The sequence below is a fragment of the Cervus elaphus genome, chromosome 18, assembly GCF_910594005.1.
Source record: "Cervus elaphus chromosome 18, mCerEla1.1, whole genome shotgun sequence".
Lineage (NCBI taxonomy): Eukaryota > Metazoa > Chordata > Mammalia > Artiodactyla > Cervidae > Cervus > Cervus elaphus.
This window is the reverse complement of record NC_057832.1, coordinates 100,723,710-100,749,380: the sequence shown is the minus strand read 5'-3', so window position 1 is coordinate 100,749,380 and position 25,671 is coordinate 100,723,710. Positions and strand designations below refer to the sequence as shown.

The window sequence follows — 25,671 nt, the reverse complement described above, 5'->3', positions numbered from 1 at the left end:
GCTTTCCATTCTCTGACTCCAACATAGAACATTCTAGACTGCCTTTTCATCACAAACACCCTGTGTCTCCTCTAGAATATTTTGAAAATGGACAGTTTCCAGGTCAAGGAATTCCCCCTTCCCCCCGAACTAAGATTTCCCTATGTCCTTCAAGGTACTGTACACTAGATCTTTCTATTCTTATTTTAGATGAAGTGTTTGTGTTTGTGTGATGTTTTTCCCCACCCTGGGTTGCAGACAAGCAGCAGAAGCCTTGCACCCCCCCACCCCACCCCCATTTGCTGGCTTCTATTTATTTTAGTTTCAATCTAAACATGAGCTAGACCCACAATTCCAGAAAAATTAGACATGAGAAAAGGATGAAAAGCTTACTAGTCTGTTTCCCTTAAAGGGGATTTGCAGAGTTTAGCTCAGTTTAGTTATCACTAGACAGTACATTTAGTGTTTATGTCTAGACAAACTGCAAACAATCACCTATGGACACTATTATTACTAATATGATCTTTCCTCCAAACTCATAAGCTTTATTGGCGCTTGGGCTAATAGGCCTTACTGCAGAATCGGATACGACTGAGCGACTGAACTGAACTGAACTGAAACCTCTACTTAATTGTCAGAAGGAAGTGAAGCCACTCAGTCGTGTCCGACTCTTTGCGACCCTTTGGACAGTAGCCCATCAGACTCCTCCATCCATGGGATTTTCCAGGCAAGAGTACTGGAGTGGGTTGCCATTTCCTTCTCCAATTTAATTGTCTGGGTCTCCTTAATTTGACCTCATTCTACCTCTCCACTTTTATATGTTGTTACTTCAAACAACAATAGCAAAAAAAAAAAAACAAAACAAAACCAAAATAACCCTCCAGTCAGGCCTAATAACTGGAAAAATATCATATTGAGAGGGGAGGTATATAGTACAGAATGGCTACTCCTCCTAATTTCACCCACGACTGACACAGGAATTTTTTTTAATGTCTTCATGTAGGTAAATTTCACCACTATCATGGAGTTGGAATGTCACCTTTAAATCATTTTGTCAACTCCATTTTTCACAGATGAGGAAATTGAGGCCCCAAGAAATGAATTGATTTACCTAATATGTTAGCATGTAGTTGTCATTATTTTTTCACATGTAACAATCACTTCCTCTTCCCTCCCTGCATTTACCAACTAAAGTTAAGTTCTTGAGGGCAAGGATCATCACATCTCATGCATTTTCTGCACTCACAAGGGCACTGCTGTCTCCTCTTGTTTCCCATCCAGGATCAAGAATGGGGCTGAGCACATAGAATGTGCTAAGAAGAGAATGTTTGCATTGAACTGAACCCCTGCAGAACGTGGACGATTTAGAGGCACGGAGTTTGGCCTCTCGGTGACTACTTGCCTCAGCTGGCCCACTTAGCAGTGAACAGCAATGGGCCAAAAGACACAAATCAAGTGTGTAGTCTTGTTTGCCCAACTAAGTTATAACTACCTTCTAATACAGACTTATTTTGTAGCCCATATCACTTTGAACAGTACTAGTCACAGAGTAGATGCTCAATTAACAACATTTTAGAGACCTCTTTGGTGATCCAGTGGTTAAAACTCTGTGCTTCCACTGCAGGGAGCAGGAGTTTTATCCCCAATCAGGGAACTAAGATCCTGCATGCTACGTGGCATGGTCAAAAAATAGGAAAAAAAATTTTTTTTAAATACAACATTTTAATTGACAGTTCTCGGATCAATAATCAGATCTTGGGCTGTGTTTCATGCAGCAACTAGAGTAGCTTTACCAAAGAGAAAGCACCAGGCTGTCAGAGATGGACACTGCTGGGTTGAAGGAGCATTTTCAGGTTGATCTATGCCTTAAATTGGCCTTGAACAAGAGCATCTGGGATCCTCTGCTGCCTTTTAGATACCAAAGAAGCATTTTGAAAAGTGCTACAATAAAGCTGATAATATAGTGGGGATTTTTGTTTTTCTATCTTTATTTTTAATTGGAGAATAATTGCCTTACAACATTGTATTGGTTTTGCTGTATAACAGTGTGAATCAGCCATAAGCTTAATTTAAGCTAGTTTAAACTCCAAAGAGAAAGCAGGTTATTTATTTTCACCATTAACCCAATCTTATTGATGTGCATCTTTCACCATGTTTGAACAGTAAATGGGCTTCCTAAGAATTAGTCAAGGAATCAAAATACTTTGTTACTAAATATTGCAACTTTTGCACCCCCCCCCCCCCTTTTCCCCAGAGGGAACTGGTATCTGGGGGAGGGGAGATGGGAAAGTAAGTGAAAGCATAGATTGCGAGAATATTTGTAACTGATGATTATTTTTATTATCTTAATTCTAGGTAGGGAAACAGCTATGCTTAGGTACCTGAGGGAACCAGTAATCCAAGCAGTCATTAAGAACTGGAAATTTAGTTGTGATGTTCCACTAACTATATCCCTTCTCGTGGAATTATTGGCTAATTATTGGCTAAGGCAGAATTGTTTCCATGTAGAGAAGAGTAGGCAGGTAGGTCTATAAAACAGTATTTATAATTTAAGAATATTGTCATGGTCCAGTTGCACAAAAGCATTTGCTTAAATAGTCAACTAGACCAGTTCCTTGAATGATCTAAAATCTCTATTTTTTTTTTATTGAGGTATAGTTAATGTACAATATCATATACGTTTCAGGTGTACAACATGGTAATTCACAATTTTTAAATGTTATAATCCATTTAAAGTTATTATAAAATATTGGCTGTATTCCCTGTGTTGTAGAATATATCCCTGTGTCTTATTTGTCTTCCACATAGCAGTTTGTACCCCTTAATCTCCCACTCCTGTCTTGCCCCTCCCCCTCCTCACTCCCCACTGGTGATCACTAGTTTGCTCACCATATCTGTAAGTATGCTTCTCTTCTGTTACAGTCAGAGTTTATTTTTTTTTAGATTCCATGTAGAAGTGATATCATATAATATTTGTCTTTCTCTGTCTGACTTACTTCACTTTAGCATAATACCCTCCCAGTCCATTCATGCTGTTGAAAATGGCAAAATATCATTCTTTTTATGGCTGAGTAATAGTCCATTTTATATACATACCACATTTTCTTTTTTTATATAATCTTTATCTCCTATTTATTTTTTGGGGTGTGATAGGTCTTTGTTGCTCTGCAGGTTTCTTTCTAGTTGAGGAGTGGGAGCTACTCTTTAGGGGCCATGTGTGGATTTCTCATTGCAATGGGTTCTCTTGCAGAGCTCAGGCTCAAGGGCACTTGGGCTCAGGAGTTGCAATTCTGGGCTCTAGAGCACAGCCTCAATAGTTGTGGTGCATGGGTTTAGTTGCTCTTGCTCTGCAGCATGTGGGATCTTCCCAGATCAGGGATCAAACCTGTCTCTCCTTCATTAGCAGGCAGACTCTTTACCACTGAGCCACCAGGGAAGTGCCATACCATATCTTCTTTATCTATTCAATTTAAGGTTGTTTCCATATTTTGGCGATTGTAAATATTTGCTATAAATATTGAGGTACATGTATTTTTTTTAATTAGCATTTTCAGACTTTTAAATATATATATATATATACCCAGGAGTAGAATGGCTGGGTCTCATGGTAGTTCCATTTTTAGTTGTTGTTTTTTTTTTGTTTTAAGGAAACATCATACTGTTTTCCACAGTGGCTGCACCAATTTACATCCCCACAAACAATATATGAGGGCTTCCTTTTTTCCACATCCTCTTCAATAATTGTTATTTGTGTTCTTTTTGATTATAACCATTCTGACAGATGTGAGGTGATAGCCTATTGTGGTTTTAATTTTCATTTCTTAAAACTGCTACTTTAGGAGTAATCAACGTATCAATTGTCATCGTGTCTCTAAGAAATCCCGCTTGCTAAACTCTTCAAAATGAAGTTTGGTTTTCCCCTAGCATGCAGGCTGAATAATGAATCCTTTTCTTTGCTACCCATATATATGCAATTCAGATCAGTTTGGTTGCTCAGTAGTGTCTGACTCTTGTGACCCCATGGACTGCAGCACGCCAGGCCTCCCTGTCCATCACCAACTCCCAGAGATTACACAAACTCATGTCCATTGAGTCGGTGATGCCATCCGACCATCTCACCCTCTGTCATCCCCTTCTCCTCCCACATTCAAACATATGCAATTAATGATCACCTAAATTGGCTCCTTTAAGTTTGGCTCCCAAACTTCATTGAGGGAGGTCAAGAACGTGTAGAAGACCACACCTTTGAGTAAGAAAATTATAATTGGGTATTCTGCTTCTTTTTTAGGTCTCAACATGGCAAACCAAGGACTTCCAGAACTAGCCCAGTTACATTTGAGAAAGAAATATTTTTTGATAGTGATGAGGTAAGAAAGAACATTAGCAATGTTCATTTATAATCTTTCTTTGGAGTTGCTTAGAGTACTTTATAAGCAGGGTCTCACAAACTTCCTGTTGAAAAGCAAAAAGTAGTCAAGATTCATATAGAAAGCAGGTTAATTTATCTAATTTAATGAAAGAGAAACAGAGACATAGAAAAGGGAAGAAAGAAAGTGAACTCGCTCAGTCGTGTCCAACTCTTTGCGACCCCATGGACTGTAGGCTACCAGGCTCCCCCGTCCATGGGATTTTCCAGGCAAGAATACTGGAGTGGGTTGCCATTTCCTTCTCCAGAGGATCTTCCTGACCCAGGGATCAAACCGGGTCTCCCGCATTTTAGGCAGATGCTTTACCATCTGAGCCACCAGGGAAGTGGGAAAAGAAAAGGGAAGAGACAGGGACATATCAACAAAGAATCATGGCTCAAAACCCAGGGACCAGAAATCTATTTTAGGACATGAGTGAACATTAAATCCTGACTTAAACTAGATATTGTGATCACTTCTTAAAACAAAACTCCATTGGGTAGCTTGGTTACTTCCCTAGGTTTATCACATTCAAGTAAATTTTCTGGGTCAACTTTTATTTCATCAGCCAGAGATAGTACAATTCAACATAAAGCTAAAAACATACTCTAATCATATTCAAGCTAATTTTCTGGGTCAACTTTCATTTCATCAGCCAGAGATAGTGCAATTCAACGTAAAACTAAAAACATACTTCAATTTAGACATTTTTACATGTGTGTGTGCACTTAGTCACTCAGTCGTGACGGACTCTGTGGTCCCATGGACTGCAGCCTGCCAGGCTCCTCTGCCCATGGAATTTTCCAGGCAAGAATACTGGAGTGGGGTACCATTTCCTACTCCAGGGGATCTTAGTTAACTGCTGGAGACTAATTTGGAAAAAGATGTAATACCTCAGAAAAATTTCCAGAGGCTTTCCCCCCCAAAATTAATTTTTAAATATACTATAAAAGAAGCCTTTGCATCTTCTCCCCCCAAAATTTTTCCAAGATGTTTATGATTCTAAATGTTATATACTATATATCACATCTGTGAAGCAGGATTTTCAAATGTATTTTTGTTTTGAACCCAGGGACTCCAGTTTTACAATAAGTAGTATAAATTAAATAAGTACATCTTTGGATTTGCCCCCTATTGCTTCCCACCATCCCTAAAGGAATGTATGGCATGGCTCTGCTAGTCCTTCTCCTAGTCCTCCTCCAACCCCTGAAAATTGCCAACTCCTGGCGTTTTCCTCCTGGAGCATAACACCTCCCCTCACCACACAGTTCTGTTGCTCCTTACTATCTCCCTCTTTTTCATTCACCTTCTTACTCTATTTGCCTGTGCAGTTCCCTTTCTTCTGAATCTCATCTTACCCCATCACCTTCTTGAGAACAGGCGATCTTTAGAAATGCTGATCCACACACAGGATTGTGCTCTTTATCTAATTTCTCATCAGACCAAGCCCGAAGGAGGTAACTCAGAGTTTTTTTTATCTCCTTGTGTTCTCATGCCTTTGACTCATTCTTAGATTATCTAGGGCCAGACAATAACCCCGGAGTCAGCAGGAGGTGGAACAGGCCCAGCAACTCTACCACCAGGCATGACACTCAAACAATCCACCAGCACCACCACTGGCAGATAAATGCAAAACGGCAGGCAGAAGGGCTGGGGCTTCCCTGGTGGCTCAGACGGTAAAGAATCTGCCTGCAATGCGGTACACGTTGGGTTTGGTCCATGGGTCGGGAAGATCCCCTGCAGAAGGGAATGACTCCCACTCCAGTATTCTTGCCTGGAGAATTTCAAGGCCAGAGGAGCCTAGCAGGCTGCAGTCCATGAGATTGCAAACAGTCAGACACAACTGGACAACTAACACTTCCACACTTCTCAGACAGAAGTGTTACCAAAATTAAATTACTCTTTACTACATTTCTGGAAGAATCATAAATCGCAAAATTATTTTTTAAAAAATGCAGAGTGCACTGCTATTTCTCTCTTCCTGTGTGCCACCCCCCAGCTCAGCAAGCAGTTATCCCCAGGACTTTCTTCCACTCACAACCCTTAAGTTATTGTCCTTCTGTAACTTGCTTTTCTCCTTAAAGATTGTCCTTCATTTTTTTCTTTCCGCTTCTTTTTATCTGCTTTCCTTCCTACAGAAATGGGAAAGGCAGAGGAAAGAGGTGTAAACCCTTGGGGTGATTTGTCTAAACTTTGATGCCGTCCTTGTCTATTTCACCGCTTCACCTCCTAATGACCCCTAACATTTCACACAGCTGGTCCACATTTCCATATACAAGCTGCTCTGTCAGGACGCCTTAGAACTTAGCTCTGCAGGTTATGGCTCTCATTCCAGCAACCCAGGGTGCAGAACATGAAGTTCTTCTCACTTAATTTGAGTTAGAGACCAGATTTTAGCTGGACTGAGGTGGAGTAAGGAATGGAATATTGTTTAGGATAGGTGCAACTTGAAACACTAATATTTTGTTTATTTTCTCTAGGTTATTGATGCAGTCGGGCAATCAAAATTTGTTCTAAAGAACCTGCACCATTACACAGTCCATCCAAATTTGGTAGGTGATAAAAAGCATTCCCCCACAGTCTCCAAGAGCAAGTTTCAGCTGCGGTGCCGAGGCCCAGTGCAGAGAATAACCCAAGTGCCCCCAAGTGCCACCAGCTACTGTGCCTGTGCATCCTCCTGGGACCGGGAAGCAGAGCTGTCTCAGGGCGCTGATGGGAACGGTGGCGAGGGAGGAGGGTGGGGCTGTGAAGAAAGTAGGCCCTGCAGCTGACTTTTTTTTCTTATGTTGAGAAAACATATGTCTCATTAGGAAGTATTCTGTTTTCTCCCTCTCCCTTCCTCCCTCCCTAGTCCCCTGCCATCCACCTACTGATGGAAAAGCAAATTTAGTGGGCCTCCCCCTTCCCCCACCACATCTAAAGTGACCGGCTCTTTTTGTGACTGTTTTTCCTTTTTGACATTGTGCTTATTCTGCCTTTTAATGTGGTTGTGCCTGGAGAAACGTTGGTGGGTGGGAAGAGGTAGATGAGAGCTGTGTTGGCCTCCTCAGGGCTCCCTGGGATCAGAGATTTGGTACCTCATGGTCCACTCTGCCACAGCCTTGTAGAGAAGGCCATTTAGGTTTAACATAGAAACTTCTGTTGGCCCTATTGTTGTTGGACACAATGTTACACTTTTTCACAAGCATTAAGTCCTCTCTGTTCCTTTTTATGTGGAAACTTTCCCATCTCATTTCCCCAGCCCCTTGGTGGATTTGCAGGGAAATGTTCTGAGAGGAGAAAGGGACTGAAAGCTTCAGACATTTTCTGTAAAACAAGTTTTTGAGCAGATTTAGTCAGGCCCTGTCCAGCTTCTCTGTCCCTACCCCTTAGAGGCAAAAGATTAGCTAACCAATCAGTTAATCTGCCCTTGATCTAATCCCTTTGTCTCTCTGGAAAATTTTCTGTCTGCTCAGGCCCAGTACTATGAGCCTTTGAAGCCCACTGCACTGCAGAAATTCCTGGCTCGAAACAGGAAAATTCGAAGCTTCATGTTAAAAGTAATAGAGTATGATCAGGATAAGACCTTACTGATTCTGACCAACAACCCACTTCCCTGCCCGATAGATCATCAAGGAAAGGACATCACACCAAAATACTTTTCCAATGAGTTACTGCTCAAGGTAAGAACACCTGGGGAAGTTTCCTGGCATCATGAGTAAGGATCCTGAGGAACTAGCAGTTAGCTTGAAGAAGGGAGCTAACTTAACATGGAAGATGGTACTCAGGGCCAACTACTTTCTTCTTATTCTTTGCCACATGCTTCACCAAACAGAATCTGAGGGCCTGGGAAATACTCTGAATCAGAGCTGTACAAACTTGGGTCATGAAACTTCATTCATTGCACAGAGAAAAGAAGGTCTTAGTAAAAAAATTGTTCTTCCTTGATCAAAGATATTTGTAATTAACAAAGGGTAAACTAGCCACTGGCTTTCTAATTGAGTATAAAGTGCTGTGGTTAGTTGCTCAATTGTGTCTGACTCTTTGTGACCCATGGACTGTAGCCCACCAGGCTCCTTTATCCATGGGATTCTCCAGGCAAGAATACTGGAGTGGGTTGCCATGCCCTCCTCCAGGGAATTTTCCCAACCCAGGGACTGAATCCAGGTCTCCCACATTGCAGGCGGATTCTTTGAGTATAAAGTAGCAACAGATAAATCTGGAATGACAAGTAAGGAACAGAAATGAATATCTAAACGGGAAGAGTTATGCTCTCCACCCATAGCTCTTGGGTATCAAGAGGGAAGAGGAACAGAAAATTTACTATCCCAGCAGCCAGATATTTGGGGCTCTGTTATAAACTGTGGTTGTTGTTTAGTTGTGTCTGACTCTTTTGCGACCACAAGGACTGTAGCCCGCCAGGTGCCTCTGTCCATGGGATTTCCCAGGCAAGAACACTGGAATGGGTTGCCATTTTCTTCTTCAGGGAATCTTCCTGACCCAGGTATTGAACCCACATCTCCTGGATTGGCAGGTGGATTCTTTACCACTGAGCCACCAAGCAAGCCCAGGACAAATGCTAGATACATGCTAAGCTAAGAACTAAAATATAAAGGTGATTACAGGACAGTTTCTATCTTAAAGGAATTCGGAGTCTAACAGGAGAGACAGATCAATAAATGAGATATACAAAGTAATTATTAATATAATATACTAGAATATGTGAGTAATAAAAGAATATACAAGATATACTAATATACAGTAGAGAACAGTATCTTTGTTGGAGGAAAGGAAATAATCAGGGAGGTTTGGCAAAGGAGGTGAACCCTAACCAAAAATAAAAGAAGATATTCTAATCAATGGGAAAAGCAGAGGCATAGATTCATGAGAAAGTGAGGTGCATTTAGGGGAATGTAACAGAGTAAATGGTGGTACTGGAGAAGACTCTTGAGAGTCCCTTGGACTGCAAGGAGATCAAACCAGTCAATCCTAAAGGAAATCAACCCTGAATATTTACTGGAAGGACCAATGATGCTAAGGCTGAAGCTCCAATACTTTGGCCACCTGATGTGAACAGCCAAAGAGCCGACTCATTGGAAAATACCTGGATGCTGGGAAAGATTGAAGGCAAAGGGGAAGACGGCGGCAGAGGATGAGGTGGTTAGATAGCATGATGGACTCAACAGACATGACTCTGAGCAAACTCCAGGAGATGGTGGAGGACAGAGAAGCCTGGCATGCTGCAGTCCATGGGATCACAAAAAGTCAGACATGACTTATCAACTGAACAGCAGCAATAAGAGAGTAAATGGCAGGAGTTAAAAAGTATAACCAAATCTGCAGTTTAGAAAGATCTTTTATGGAAGTTGAGAGAAAAGTATAATAGTTGCAGAGGAGATAAAAATCACAAAGATTAACTATCACTCAACATTCAAAAACTAAGATCATGGCATCTGGTCTCATCATTTCATGGCAAGTAGATGGGGAAACAATGGAAACAGTGACAGACTTTACTTTCTTGGGCTCCAAAATCACTGCAGATGGTGACTGCAGCCATGAAATTAAAAGACACTTGCTCCTTGGAAGAAAAGCTATGACAAACCTAGACAGTATATTAAAAAGCAGAGACATTACTTTGCCAACAAAGATCCGTCTAGTCCAAGCTATGGTCTTTCCAGTAGTCATGTACAGATGTGAGAGATGGACCATAAAAAAGGCTGAGAACCAAATAATTGAAGCTTTTGAACTGTGGTTCTGGAGAAGACTCTTGAGAGTCCATCGGACTGCATGGAGATCAAACCAGTCAATCCTAAAGGAAATCAACTCTGAATATTCATTGGAAGGACTGATGCTGAAGCTGAAGCTCCAATATTTGGCCACCTGATCAAAGAGCCAATTCATTAGAAAATACCCTGATGCTGGGAAAGATTGAAGGCAGGAGAAGAAGGGGAGGACAGAGAACAAGATGTTGGATGACATCACTACTCGATGGACATGAGTTTGAGCAAGCTCCAGGAGATGGTGAAGGACAAGGAAGCCTGGTGGGCTGCAGTCCATGGGACTGCAAAGAGTCAGACATGACTGAACAACAACTATTTTGTTGTTACAATTGTCAAGGTGAGACATGCTGAAGAATTTAATTGTCAGCTAAAAAAGATAAACAGCATGAGAGTTGTGAGTTAAGTTTTATTTGGGACAAAATCAGGACTGCAGCCCAGGAGACAGCACCTCAGATAGCTCTGAGAGACTGCTCCAAAGAGGTTGTGGAGGAAGGTCAATATATAAGATTTTGGTGAAAGGGGAGTTCAGTGCAATCAAACACTTATTTTACAAAAGGTTTTCTGCTAGTCATGAGGGGCTAATGTCACCATGAAGGGATTTAGTTCTTTTCTAGATATGAGGAGAGGCAAGGATTGGGATGTATAGTCAAAGCTTTGGTTTTTCCAGTACTCATGTATGGATTGAAGAACTGATTCATTAGAAAAGACCCTGATGCCGGGGAAGATTGAAGGGAGGAGAAGGGGACGACAGATGATGAGATGGTTGGATGGCATCACCAACTCAATGAACATGAGCCTGAACAAGCTCCAGGAGTTGGTGATGGACAGGGAAGCCTGGCATGCTGCAGTCCATGGGGTTGCAAAAGTCAGGGACATGATTGATAGACTGAAGTGAACTGAACTGAAGGACTGGAATCATTATCGGTTCCTGAAAATATCTATCTAAAGACGTGTTCCACCAGTTTCCCTGGAGCACACAGTGGCTCTCCACCCTGATTTCTCTTCAGAGTGTTGAAAATCGGAAGCTGCAGTAGCACAGGATTCAATCTCTGCAGAGGCAGGTGTAAATGCCCCTGTTGTTGTTCAGTCACTGGCACATGCTCTTGGCAAGCGCCAATTTGCACTTGACAGGCCAGTGCCAATTTGTAGTTGACAGAACTAAATCAATAACAGAAAATGAAGAAAACCAATTCAAAATATATTTAGGAATCATGATCTAAAAAAGATCTTTAACTCCCTGGCAATCCAGTGGTTAAGACTCTGGGGTTTCATTGCTAGGGGCCCTAGTTCAGTCTCTAGTCAGAGAGCCAAGATCCCATAAGCCTTGTGGTGTGGCCAAAAATATGTGTGTGTGTGTGTATGTGTGTCTTTCTTGTGAAAAAAGATCTTGACAGCCATAAGAGTGGACCTAATATAACTGCTGCTGCTGCTGCTAAGTCACTTCAGTCATGTCCAACTCTGTGCAGCCCCATAGACGGCAGCCCACCAGGCTCCCCTGTCTCTGGGATTCTCCAGGCAAGAACACTGGAGTGGGTTGCCATTTCCTTCTCCAATGCATGAAAGTGAAAAGTGAAAGTGAAGTCACTCAGTCGTGTCCGACTCTTAGCAACCCCATGGACCGCAGCCTACCAGACTCCTCCATCCATGGGATTTTCCAGGCAAGAGTACTGGAGTGGGTTGCCATTTCCTTCTCCAATGCATGAAAGTGAAAAGTGAAAGTGAAGTCACTCAGTCGTGTCCAACTCTTAGCGACCCCATGGACAGCAGCCTACCAGGCTCCTCCATCCATGGGATTTTCCAGGCAAGAGTACTGGAGTGGGTTGCCATTTCCTTCTCCAATGCATGAAAGTGAAAAGTGAAAGTGAAGTCACTCAGTCGTGTCCAACTCTTAGCGACCCCATGGACAGCAGCCTACCAGGCTCCTCCATCCATGGGATTTTCCAGGCAAGAGTACTGGAGTGGGGTGCCATTGCCTTCTCTGCTAATATAACTAGAAGAAATTAAATAAGTGAAAGTGTTAACAAAAAATCTAATTATAACATAAATATGATGCTGGGAGTGGAATTACCCAAGATAGACCATTATAATAACATGTGGTTAATTTAGAGTTAGTATTTCCTCCATTGCTAGATGGATGGCAATGAAAGATTCCTTTCCAAATGGAAGATAAAATGCTAACATCCAACAATATAAGCTGACAGAGGAGTTAATTGATTCATTGCCTGTGATTTCTTGGGTCTCAGAATTTGTGCCATTTGAGCATAAGCTCAGTGATTGTTCTCCTGGTAGTGGGTAATATACACTGAGAGGAACAAATGCCAGGCCAGGGTTGCCTTGCTCAAGGTAGAGAAGGAAATACAAGACTATCATGTAACCTTGGTGCAAGAAGAGCTTCCTTCCAACAGCTGCCACTTTGTGAGCCTTGCAGGTCACATGCGGGACCTGATCCTATTCATGAGTAAATTACAGTACCAGCCAAATTGTATTAATAGACAGTAGTAAGGCTTTGATTGTTGAAGACTGGCAGCATGGTAATTTTATGGGGCTATTTGGAACAAGTCCAAGAAGATGGAAATGCCCAATATCTAGAATGCCTCTTGAATATTCATGCTGCATCCCTCCTTGTCTTACTAGACAAATGTGGCAATCTTTTGTGAGCCTAAGACTATACACAAAGGAAGCATTCTTTTGCTACATCCAGACATGTGTATAAGAAGAGTGTGGGTATTAGCAATCAAGTTGAAGAATGGACCAGACATGTCTATCACAGTGGTTGTTATACTCACAGCCCTTTCTAAGTAACATGGCCCTACCACAGTTTGTGAAGAAAGGCCATATTCTGAGTAACTAGACTCAGGAGGACACTAGACCCAGGGAAGTCAATCTCATAGGCTGCTTAGTGACCTGTGCTATAGATTGGTGCTGTTAAACCAAACCACCAAACAAAAACTGAAACCAAACCAAAACCAACTGAGGCCAAAAGCTTGGCATTAGTACACTGGTACCGAAGCAAATCTCAGAGACAGAATTTTGGGTGAAATAGAAAAGAATAGACTTATTGCTCTTGACTAAATAAGATGTACAACTTAAGAGTTGTGAGTTAAGGTTTATTTGGGGCAAAATGAGGACTGCAGCCTGGGAGGCAGCATCTCAGAGAGCTCTGAGAGACTGCTCCAAAGAGGGAGTGGGGCAAGGTCAATATATATAAAATTTTGGTGAAGAGGGAGTTCAGTGCAGTCAGGCACTCACTTTACAAAAGGTTTTCTGCTAGTTATGAAGAGTTGATGTCACCATGAAGGGATTTAGTACTTTTCTAGATATGAGGAGATACAAGGATTGAGATCATAAATTCTGTTCCTAAAAACACCCACAGCCTTGTCTAACTCAATGCAAATAGGAGCCATGCCATGTAGGACAACCCAAGATGGACAGGCCATGGTGGAGAGTTCTGACAAAATGTGGTCCACTGGAGAAGGTAATGGCAAGCCACTTCAGTATTCTTACCTTGAAAACCTCGTGAACAATATGAAAAGGCAAAAAAGAAATGACACTGAAAGATGAACTCCCCAGGTCTTTAGGTGCCCAATATGCTACTGGAGAAGAGTAGAAGAATAACTCCAGAAAGAAGAAAGAGACGAAGGCAAACCGAAAACAATGCCCAGCTGTGGATGTGACTGGTGAAGGAAGTAAAGTCCGATGTATAAAGAACAACATTGCATAGGAACCTGGAATGTTAGATCCATGAATCAAGGTAAATTGGAAGTGGTCAAACAGAAGATGGCAAGAGTGAACATTCTAGGAATCAGTGAACTAAAATGGACTGGAATGGGTGAATTTAATTCAGATGACCATTATATACTACTGTAGGTAGAAGAAATGAAGTAGCCTTCATAGTCAACAAAAGGGTCCTAAATGCAGTACTTGGATGCAATCTCACAAACGACAGAAAGATTTCTGTTCATTTCCAAGGCAAACCATTCAAAATCACAGTAATCCAAGTCTGTGCCCCAACTACTAGTGCCAAAGAAGCTGAAGTTGAACAGTTCTATGATGACCTACCAGGCCTTCTAGAACTAACACCAAAAAAAGATGCCCTTTTCATCATAGGGGACTGGAATGCAAAAGTAGGAAGTAAACAGATACCTAGAGTAACAGGCAAGTTTGACCTTGGAGTACAAAATGAAGCAGGGCAAAGGCTAACAGAGTTTTGCCAAGAGAACACACTGGTCATAGCAACACCCTCTTCCAACAACACAAGAGAAGACTCTACACATGGACATCACCAGATGGTCAATAATGAAATCATGTTGATTATATTCTTTGCAGCCAAAGATTGAGAAGCTTTATACAGTCAGGAAAAACAAGACCAGGAGCTGACTGTGGCTCACATCATGAAATCCTTATTGCAAAATTCAGACTAAATTGAAGAAAGTAAGGAAAACCACTAGACCCTTGAGGTATGACCTAAATCACATCCATTAGGATTATACAGTGGAAGTGACAAACAGATTCAAGGGATTATTAGATCTGATAGAGTGTGTGAAGAACTATGGATGGAGGTCTGTGACATTGTAGAGGGGGTGGTGATCAAAACCATCCCCCAAAAAAAGAAATGCAAAAAGGCAAAATGGTTGTCTGAGGAGGCCTCACAAATAGCTGAGAAAAGAAGAGAAGTGAAAGGCAAAGGAGAAAAGGAAAGATATACCCAAATTTGAATGCAGAGTTTCAAAGAATAGCAAGGAGAGATAAGAAAGCCTTCCTCAGTGATCAGTGCAAAGAAATAGGGGAAAACAATAGAATGGGAAAGACTAGAGGTCTCTTCAAGAAAATTAGAGATACCAAGGGAACATTTCATGCAAAGATGGGAACAATAAAGGACAGAAATGGTATGGCCCTAACAGAAGCAGAAGATATTAAGAAGAGGTGGCAAGAATACACAGAAGAACTATATAAAAAGGATCTTCATGACCCAGATAATCATGATGGTGTGATCACTCACCTAGAGTCAGACATTCTGGAATGCGAAGTCAAGTGGGCCCTAGAAAGCATGACTATGAACAAAGCTAGCAGAGGTGATGGAATTCCAGTTGAGCTATTTCAAATCCTAAAAGATGATGCTGTGAAAGTGCTGCACTCAATATGTCAGCAAATTTGGAAAACTCAGCAGTGGCACAGGACTGGAAAAAAGGTCAGTTTCAATTCCAATCCAAGAAAGACAACATCAAAGAATGTTTAAACATTGCACTCACCTCACACCCTAGCAAAGTAATGCTCAAAATTATCCAAACTAGGCTTCACCAGTATGTGAACTGTGAACTTGCAGATGTTCAAGCTGGATTTAGTAAAGGCACAGGAATCAGAGATCAAATTGCCAACATCTGTTGGATCATAGAGAAAGCAAGAGAATTCCAGAAAAACAACTACTTTTGCTATATTGACGATGCCAAAGCCTTTGACTGTGTGGATCACAACAAACTGTGGGAAATTCTTTAAGTGATGGGAATACCAGACCACCTTACCTTCCTCCTGAGAAATCTGTATGCAGGTTAAGAAGCAACAGTTAGAACTAGACATGGAACAATGGACTGGTTCCAAATTGGGAAAGAAATACATCAAGGCTGTATATTGTCATCCTGCTTATTTAACTTACATGGAGAATACATCATGCAAAATACTGGGCTGGATGAATCACAAGCTGGAATCAAGATTGCCAGGAGAAATACCAATAACCTCAGATATGCAGATAACACCACCCTTATGGTAGAAAGTGAAGAGGTTCTAAAGATCCTCTTGGTTAAAATGAGAGAGAGAGTGAAAAGCTGGCTAAAACTCAATATTCAAAAAAGTAAGATCATGGCATCTGGTCCCATCACTTCATGGCAAGTAGATGGGAAAACAGTGGAAAGAGTGATAGACTTTACTTTTGGGCGCTCCAAAATCACTGCAGATGGTGACTGCAGCCATGAAATTAAAAGATGCTTGCTACTTGGAAGAAAATTTATGACCATCCTAGACACCATATTAAAAAAACAGAGACATTACTTCGCCAACAAAGGTCCGTCTAGTCAAGGCTATGATTTTTCCAGTAGTCATGTATGGATGTGAGAGTTGGACTATAGTGAAAGCCGAGTGCCAAACAATTGGTGCTTTTGAACTGTGGTGTTAGAGAAGTCTCTTGAGAGTCCCTTGGACTGCAAGGAGATCCAACCAGTCCATCCTGAAGGAAATCAGTCCTGAATATTGATTGGCTGGACTGATGCTGAAGCTGAAACTCCAATACTTTGGCCACCTGACGCAAAGAACTGACTCATTAGAAAAGGCCCTGATGCTGGGAAAGATTGAAGGCAGGAGGGGAAGGGGAGGACAGAGGATGAGATGGTTAGGTGGCATCACTGACTCGATGGACATGAGTTTGAGCAAGCTCTGGGAGTTGGTGATGGACAGGGAAGCCTGGCATGCTGCAGTCTATCGGGTCACACAGAATCAGACGCAATTGAGTGACTAAATTGACAGAAAAACACCCAACTATCTAAAGACCTGTTCCACCAGATTCCCTGGAGCACAGAGTGCCTCACTCCAAACTGAATTCCCTCGGGGGGTGTTGAAAGTCAACAGCTGCTGTGGCACAGTGTTCAGTCTCTGCAGAGGGAGATGGCAAATGCCCTGTTGTTCAGTCATTGGCAATGCAATTGGTAAGTGACAATTAATGATTGACATTGCTTTGCCAGGCAAAGGGGGACACAGTGGGCTCCTACACTGAGAAACTGTGTGTCACAACCTAGGAGGATTTGAAGAGTTTTATAGTAATAGTTCATGAGTGGTGTTGCTGATAAAATTAGGCTGTATTCAGGTCCTGAATGCTTTTAATCTTGTCTCAGGTGGTCCTGATGAACTTCTCTGGTTCCTTTAATCTTGCTTCAGGTGGTGTCTTGACTACTCTTCCCTTGAATAACAACTGTTTGCTAATCAGGGAAGGTCATGGAGGCTGGAGTCCTACAAATGAGAAATAGGCGACAGAAAGATCTGTGCCCAGGAGCCCCACAGGGTCCTGCTTAGTTTCGTAACCTACCAACAACCAAAATCCTTGAGCTAATCAGATTCTTGCTTCCAGGCATCTGAATTGGGAAAGGAAAAGATTGAGAGTGTGTGAGGAGGAGGAGAGCATTGAGATTGGAGGAGGGCATGGTAACCCACTCCAGTATTCTTGTCTGGAGAATCCCATGTATAGAAGAGCCTGGTGGGCTACAGTCCATAGGGTCACAGAGTCAGATACGACTGAAGTGACTTAGCACACATGTGCACATGGGAATAAAAACTGAAAGGGCATGGAAAGGAAGGACAGAAAAAAGTCAAACCATGAGTAAGAAGGTAGCAGGTAGGTAGGGGCAGATTGAAGCAAAAGTTGTAGGTTAAAAAAAATATATATACATTCAGGGCAAAAGTAAGGAATGAATGCTAGAGCGAGAAGGAGACAGGAAGAAAGTAGCAAAATGTTAATAGCATGATGCTAAATGATATGAGATAAGACAGACAAGCTCATGCAGTTGGTGTCCTTACCTCGTGCTGCTTTGGATTCCAAATAATGGTTTTATTCTTGTTTTTCTGCTCTAAAATCTAGCCCTGCTAAGGTTTCTGCTTTTTTGTGGTCAGATTATTGGCTATGACAGGTCCTAGGCATACATGGAGGTAACTTCAATGAATACCCCTATTAATGGAGGTAATGTCAATGAATCCTGTTCCTCAAAATTAAATAGTTTCAAGAGCATGAGAATCAAAAGGACATGGTTCAACCACAGGATTTTTATAAATTTATGAGATTTTTATGAGAATTAAACAATAAATGTAATTTATATAGCAAATAAATACAACAAAATAACCAATAAATGTAATAACAAATATAAAAAAAGACATGGTTAATTCAGCAGCAAGCATTTTAAAAAAGAGGTTTGAAAATTCTGAGCAAAAAGGTTCAGTACAGGTCAACTAATTAGTTTGGTTATTCACTTATTCTGTCATTCTTTTATTCATTCAACAACATTTATTGAGCACTTACTATTTGCCAGGCAATGCTTTGTGGCAGGGATTGGTCAGTGACTAAGTCAAAGTTTAATTCCAGTGGAGTAGACAGACCATAAGCAAGTCAATGATTGCACAGAAAATGTCTAATGTAATAAGTGCCCCCAAAAGTAGGGTAAAGGAATGGAGAGTGATGGGTGTGATTTTAGACGGTGTAGCTAGAGAAGGTTCTCAGAAGCAGTGATGACATTTGAATAGGGACTTTAATGAGATATGTCCTGCAGCTGCTACACCTAGAATATTGTTCCCATTTCAGATTGCCACACATTAGGAAGAATCTAATTTGTAACTTTCTCAAATGAGTTAAAATGAGAGAAATCAGGAGAACGGGGAACAATCCAAAGCCATGTCATGTGAAAAAAGTTCACAGTGCTGGCAATGTTGAGTCTGGAAGAGAGCGGGAACTCGGGAAATGTGATAGATTTCTTTAAATTATTTAAGGACTCTATGAAAGAGACACTAGATTTGTTCTGTTTGGAGTTGTTGCTGTTGTTCAGTCACTCAGTCATGTCTGACTCTTTGTGACCCATGGACTGCAGCATGCCAGGTGTCCCCATCCTTCACTATCTCCTGGAGTTTGCTCAAACTCATGTCCATTGAGTTAATGATACCATCCAACCATCTCGTCCTCTGTCACCCGCTTCCCTTCCTGCCCTTCAACTTTTCCAGCATCAGGGTCTTTTCCAATGAGTCAGCTTGTCGCATCAGGTGGCCAAAGTATTGGAGTTTCAGTTTTAGCATCAGTCCTTCCAATGAATATTCAAGGTTGATTTCCTTTAGGACTGACTGGTTTGATCTCCTTGCTCTCCTCTTGGGAAGACTTTCAAGAGTCTTCTCCAGCACCACAGTTCCAAAGATCAATTCTTTGGTGCTCAGCCTTCTTTATGGTCCAACTCTCACACTTGTACATGACTATTGGAAAAACCATAGTTTTGACTATACGGATCTTTGTCAGCAAAGTGTTGTCTCTGCTTTTTAGTACTCTGTCTAGGTTTGCCGTAGCTTCTCTTCCAGTTAGCAAGTGTCTTTCTATTTCATGGCTGAAATTTGGACTGTAGGGTAGAAGTTGCAGGGTGTTCAGTTCAGTTCAGTCGCTCAGTCGTGTCCGACTCTTTGCGACCCCATGAATCACAGCACGCCAGGCCTCCCTGTCCATCACAAACTCCCGGAGTTTACTCAAACTCATGCCCATTGAGTCAGTGATGCCATCCAGCCATCTCATCCTCTGTCATTCCCTTCTCCTCCTGCCCCTAATCCCTCCCAGCATCAGGATCTTTTCCAATGAGTCAACTCTTTGCATGAGGTGGACAAAGTATTGGAGTTTCAGCTTCAGCATCAGTCCTCCCAATGAACACCCAGGACTTATTTCCTTCAGGATGGATTGGTTGGATCTCCTTGCAGTCCAAGGGACTCTCAAGAGTCTTCTCTAACACCACAGTTCAAAAGCATCAATTTTTCGGCACTCAGCTTTCTTCACAGTCCAACTCTCACATCCATACATGACCACTGGAAAAACCATAGCCTTGGCCAGATGGACCTTTGTTGGCAAAGTAATGTCTCTGCTTTTTAATATGCTATCTAGGTTGGTTATAACTTTCCTTCCAAGGAGTAAGCATCTTTTAATTTCATGGCTGCAGTCACCATCTGCAGTGATTTTGGAGCCCAAAAAAATAAAGTCTGACACTGTTTCCACTGTCTCCCCATCTATTTCCCATGAGGTGATGGGACCAGATGCCATGATCTTAGTTTTCTGAATGTTAAGCTTTAAGACAACTTTTTCACTCTCCTCTTTCACTTTCATCAAGAGGCTTTTTAGTTCCTCTTCACTCTCTGCCATAAGGGTGGTGTCATCTGTATATCTGAGGTTATTGATATTTCTGCCGGCAATCTTGATTCCAGCTTGTGCTTCTTCCAGCCCAGCGTTTCTCATGATGTACTCTGCATATAAGTTAAATAAGCAGGATGACAATATACAGCCTTGACGTACTCCTTTTCCTATTTGGAACCAGTCTGTTGTTCCATGTCCAGTTCCAACTGTTGCTTCCTGACCTGCATACAGGTTTCTCAAGAGGCAGGTCAGGTGGTCTGGTACAGGGTATTAGCAATCAGCTATTAATTAAGTAGGTTAAGTTTTTAGAGATAGGAAGATTGACCACTTGATAATGATATGGAGGGGATAAGATGAATGGTTAGACTTGATGGCCCTTAAGATCCTTTGAAAGTCTTTGATTCTGTGACTTTAATAATGACAAAATTATTACCTCACAAATCATCCCATTCTGTGGCCTTTTCACTGCAGAGAATGGGATGTGAATGAGACAGCCATCTCTAAGAAAGGTGGGTAGCATCCCATGGATCAACAATATTTCCCAATTTATTACCAAATGTTTGGTAATTCACTAAGAGTGAATCCTCAGAACCCAGGAAATTCTTCCATTTACACCAAGGGCTAGTGTGCAAGCTTAATCAATGACTTTGGAATCTGACCAAAATTTGGACAAATCATCTGGCTGTGAAATGAATATGTGTTAGCCCACTGAGGGAATTGCTTTCTCTTCTTTGGGTTTCTGTAGCCCTCCTTCCCTCTTTGGCAGGTTTTGTTGCATGAGTTTAGGGAACTGGAGCTTAGTCCAGGAACCTAGCTTTGCCTTTAATCCAAGGGGACTCGGCTCACTCCCTCACTTACTCTTCTTCCCATTGCTGCAGGAAAGTCATCAGCACAAGCCCACCGCGAACTTCTTCCTACCCTTGATGCCTCAGAAAAAAAAGTTAAGATCTGAACTGAAACCAGTATTTCCTCTGATGCTGTTGGAGGACACCAAATCCAAGCGAGAACAATGGTTTAGGTGAAGTCCTGGCTCTTTCTTCCCTTGTCCTTATTTATGTCACTATCTCTCTTCAATACAATTTAACATTTATACTTGTTGTTTATAGGGAATGTGGAAAATTGTATAACAATAAGACAGTTTTCCTATGTGACCCCCAACCACATTTCTACCTTAGCGACAGAGAAACAGTAATGCAAACTAAGATTTTTCACAAGAGATGTAGTCAAAGGTCTATGATTTGAGGAAACAACAACAAAAAATCTCCTTCAGTGCACAGAAGGATTGTGGTATAGGAACAATCTGATTTGAAACTGGTTATAGGCACAGCCTCTATCTAGTTTGGAGAGGAGAGAGGAGATAATTCCTTCATAGGCTTGCAATGCTAGGTTCTAGAAGCATCCCTTCCCCTGAAAAATACTGCCACTCTGTACCAATGAACACCCTCCAATTGTGCTGTCCTTTCTTCTTCCCTAGAATCTGAGGATTCAGTGCCTGGTTTCAATAACCCCCTACCCTTACCCCATCCCCGCACTAGGACCTACTAAGTCAACTTTCTTTGTTAAGGTTTTCCACCGACAAGGATTTCAAGAGTGAAGGGAAGTATTCAAAGGTCTACACTTTGAGGCAACAGAAGAAAATGTACCCTCAGCTCACCTTTGCTTCAGTCTGTAAAAAAGATATGAAGAATGACGGTAAGGTCCTCTCTTTCAAAGCAATGCTTTACAAGACAGCGATGTGGGCAGAAGGGACAACCTATGGGGATGAGTGATGAGGGCAAATCAACATCTCTCTTGGAGGTTCCAGAGACTGTTTATCTGTGTAGCATGGAAGCCAAGAACAGATAGAGGCCTGAGTGGTTCTAGGCTTTTGACCTTGTTTAAATCCTCAAATTTCAAGAAAGTTCCAGCATAGTGTTTCCCAAACTACTTAACTTACACGTTACTAGTTTTGGTCAATGTGTTATTTGCCCTATCATTTACTTAATGTTTTTCTTTAAAATTATTATTTTTTGGTTTCATCCTAATTATTGTCCTATGTCCTAATGTCCTATGTTATTGACATTATGGGTTTGATATACTAACACATGGGTTTTTTCCTCCTCTTATATGTTTAAGTGAGGCTTCCCTGGTGGCTCAGACAGTAAAGAATCCGCCTGCAACACAGGAGACCTGGGTTGGGAAGATTCCCTGGAGGAGGGCATGGCAAACCACTCCAGTATTCTTGCCACCATGGACAGAGGAGCCTGTAGGTGGGCTACAGTTCATGGGGTTGCAGTCGGAAATGAATGAAGGACAAAGCACAGCATATATTCAATCAAATTCATAATAATTAAATTTAAAATGTTTATGTATCTCCCCAAACTACCCAGTGGTGTGCATATCATACTTTGAGGAAAACTGTTCTAAAAGGGCCAAAGGATAAGCTGTGAGTCTCAGAGGTCCATGAGTCTCCTTGGGGCTGAGGCAGGACATAGTGTGGAATAGGTTTCGGATAAGGTAGGGGTGCAGTAAGAATTCTCCTCACAAACTATCATTCATTTAGCAACATTTATTGGTCACTTACTAAGTGTTGGATATTTATCAAGCACCAGTAATAGCATTTTCAGTACATAGGATAGATGGATGGCTAGGTCACTAAGGGCTTTGTCTATTAGTATAAATAAAGGCTTAGGTTTTATCCAGCAAGTGTTTATGACCCACTGAAGAATTTCAGAGCACTGAATTCACATTTATGTATTAGAAGTTTAATCGGTGAGTGCCCAGACTTCCCTAGCCTGTGGCTCCAAGATAAGGTTCATTTCTTCTATGGGGTTTCCCTCCTTGAGCAATTTCTGAAACTCCCAAAGGTATGCTTCTCTGTTCTCCAAGGCCATTCTAGTGACAGCCAACCATCCTCAGTTCCAACAGTCACAGCTCCAGAGGCATGAGGGCATATTTTACCATCCCTTACCTGGCTTCTTCAAGCATCTCTGCTCCTCCTGGACCTATGTGCCACCTCACCCAAAATCCACCTACTGCCTCTCTTAACTCCCTGTGCTTGAGTGTTCAGTTGTATCTGACTCTTTGCGACCCTATGGAATGTAGCCCACCAGGCTCCTCTGTCCATAGGATTTTCCAGGCCAGAGTACTGGAGTGGGTTACTATTTCCTTCTCCAGGGGATCTTCCTGACTCTAGGATTGAACCCATGTCTCTCACATCTCCTGCATTGCAGGCGGATTCTTTACCACTTAAGCCATCAGGGAAGCACCTTCTTAACTCCCCATATGCAGCTAAACCCAAACTGTGGCATTAAATAACACTTCATAGAGACTTCTCTGGCAGTCCAGTGGTTAAGACTCTGCACTTCCAATGCAGGGGGTGTGGGTTTGATCCCTGGTCAGGGAACTAGATCCCACACGCTGCAGTAAACAGCCAAAACAGAACAAACAAACAAAACTAAAACCCCAAACACTTCACAGATGTGGACAAAAGTTCAGGGATGGCAGAGAGTCACTTATCTTGTTTGAAAAGGGGCCACTCTGGGACTTCCCTGGTGGTCCAGTGGCTAAGATTTCACACTCCCAATGCAGAGGGCTCAGGTTCAATCCCAGGTCAGGGAACTAGATCCCACATGCTGCAACTAAGACCCAGTGCAGCCAAACAAATAAATGTTTTAAAATAAATAAATAAAAAGGGCCACTCTTAAGGCTCAGCCTCAACCCTCCCCTCCATCCTCCATGTTCCTTCACACTTACCAGCAGGCCCCAGCATATTATCCATTCTTGGGAGTCTCTTGGTTTACATGCACCATCTCTGCTTAGGCTCCCAATACCTTTCACCCACGAGAGGGGAAAAGGTTGCTCCTTTCCCCTAAGCCTTTTTATCTTCAGGCCCAGAATAAATATGTAGGAACATCTATTTCCTTCAAGGGAAATGCTACATGGAAAGCAAGTTTGAGCTTTATAAGCCAGAAAAGGCAAGCATAATAGTATATTTAGTAAACTTGGAGTTAAATCTCAATTAATACCATATGCAGGGTATCAGCAGTTTAGCTTAAATCCATATTAGAAGAAAGAATTTCTCCAGGGTCTAGAATCTAATCTGGATTAGAATTTCTCTGATTTTTCAAGGCCATGATTCTGTTAAGGTAACCCAATAACCCAGTTTACACTTCTAAACAGAACACTTAATATCTCAGTCTGCAGAATTTCTTAGAATTATGGTAACTTTACAGGTTCCCTCAAGAAAAATGAATGGATATTTACCTATGTATCTAAAGGGTAATTACTGTGCTTTTCCTAAACAATCTATTGTGAAGTTGAAGCAGTGTCTCTACTTCAAGCAAAAGAGAACCTAGCAAGCCCTCCTTCCATCCATCCAAATAAAAGGTTACATAGAAAACTGTTTTGATGGGGGCCATGAAGGCTGGTTAGGAGGCTGTCCAACAAACAGACAGGACCTGAATTAAGGCAATAGCAGTAGGAGTAAGAAAACAGATTTAAGGGATATTTACATGGCATAATGCTTCAGAATAGAGGGGAGGGATGGGAACAAGACAAGCCCACAGCAGAGGCATCCAAGAAAGGCTGAAATTGAAAGAGAATCTGGAAAAAGTGATACTGAAGCCAAAGGCAGAAACAGCTTCTTAGTTACACTCTCAGACAGGAGAACTGAAAATCAACATACATTTTAGGAAAGGGCTAAGAGAAATATGAATGCACAAGTGAAAGTACCTTAACTTACTAAGAGTTATGTAAGTGTCAACCCCCTGGAGAAGGGAATGGCAACCCACTCCAGGACTCTTGCCTGGAGAATTTTGTGGACAGAGGAGCCTGGTGGGCTACTGTTCATGGGCCGCAAAGAGTTGGACACGACTGAGCAACTAACACACACACACACACACACACACACAAACACACAAGTGTCGAAATGGTCACAGATGGAATCATTTGAAAGGGGTGGGATTAGATAGGGAAGATCCTAAACTGGTAGTGTTTTAAAGTGTGTCTTGATGAAGGGAAGAATTATAAACAAAGTTGGTAATGGTGGTCAGTAGTCCAAAACCTACCCTTCTTGCTCTGAGTAAAGACCAGGTTTCTCACCCCTCCAAATGGGTCTCTTTTCGTTTTTCACATTTTGTGTCCTCCCTCGGGATGCCCTGTGCTTTGTTGCAGTCTCCAAGAAGTCAGGGAGCGACTCGCCAACTTCGCAGATGATTTCGGAACCATTAACCCTTTCATCACTCCTGGAGAAGAAGCCCACCAGAACCGCACCTGGAGAGAGCGAGTTCCGCAATGGAAGGGCCCAGCAGTGGTTTATAAAAAGCGCCACTGCCATTAAGTGAAAACAAACCCTACAGGGCCCCCGCTTCTCTCCAAAGACTTGAGGGGCCTGCAGAAGTCGCCATCTAGGGCGTGCCAACCAAATAAAATTTCATTCTGCCCGCTCCGGGCGTGGGCTGCCGGGTGGCTTGCAGGGCTGGCCGGGGCTAGCCCCCAGTAGCGACCGGTCGCTGTAGGGGCGGAGATGCGGCTCCGGTGGGACCCATCGCTGGCCCCGCCTCCGCCCGCTTGGGAAGGAGGAGAGGGCGTGGCCACGCCCCCGGGGGAGCGGTGAGAGCGGCCAGCGCAGAGCAGGGAGGGC

At 42.3% G+C, this 25,671-nt stretch overlaps 1 protein-coding gene across 1 annotated transcript; it reads left to right on the top strand.

Annotated features, from left to right (window-relative positions):
• The first annotated feature begins 73 nt into the window (after positions 1-73).
• On the top strand, positions 74-25,476 carry TSGA13 (testis specific 13). Its single transcript, XM_043872669.1, has 8 exons — positions 74-154; positions 1,261-1,434; positions 4,268-4,346; positions 6,866-6,937; positions 7,841-8,047; positions 20,927-21,066; positions 21,613-21,740; positions 25,203-25,476. Exons 2-8 carry the CDS (start codon positions 1,412-1,414, stop codon positions 25,370-25,372), a joined length of 819 nt encoding a protein of 272 aa, XP_043728604.1. The 5' UTR covers positions 74-154; positions 1,261-1,411; the 3' UTR covers positions 25,373-25,476.
• The last annotated feature ends 195 nt before the right edge of the window (positions 25,477-25,671 follow it).

Excerpts from the sequence above, each read along its gene's own strand:
- TSGA13 (XM_043872669.1), top strand. The coding sequence starts at position 1,412 with ATGGGCCAAAAGACACAAATCAA. Across the intron at positions 4,347-6,865 it reads TATTTTTTGATAGTGATGAG|GTTATTGATGCAGTCGGGCA; the intron begins GTAAGAAAGAAC and ends TATTTTCTCTAG. Across the intron at positions 21,067-21,612 it reads AAGCGAGAACAATGGTTTAG|GTTTTCCACCGACAAGGATT; the intron begins GTGAAGTCCTGG and ends TTCTTTGTTAAG.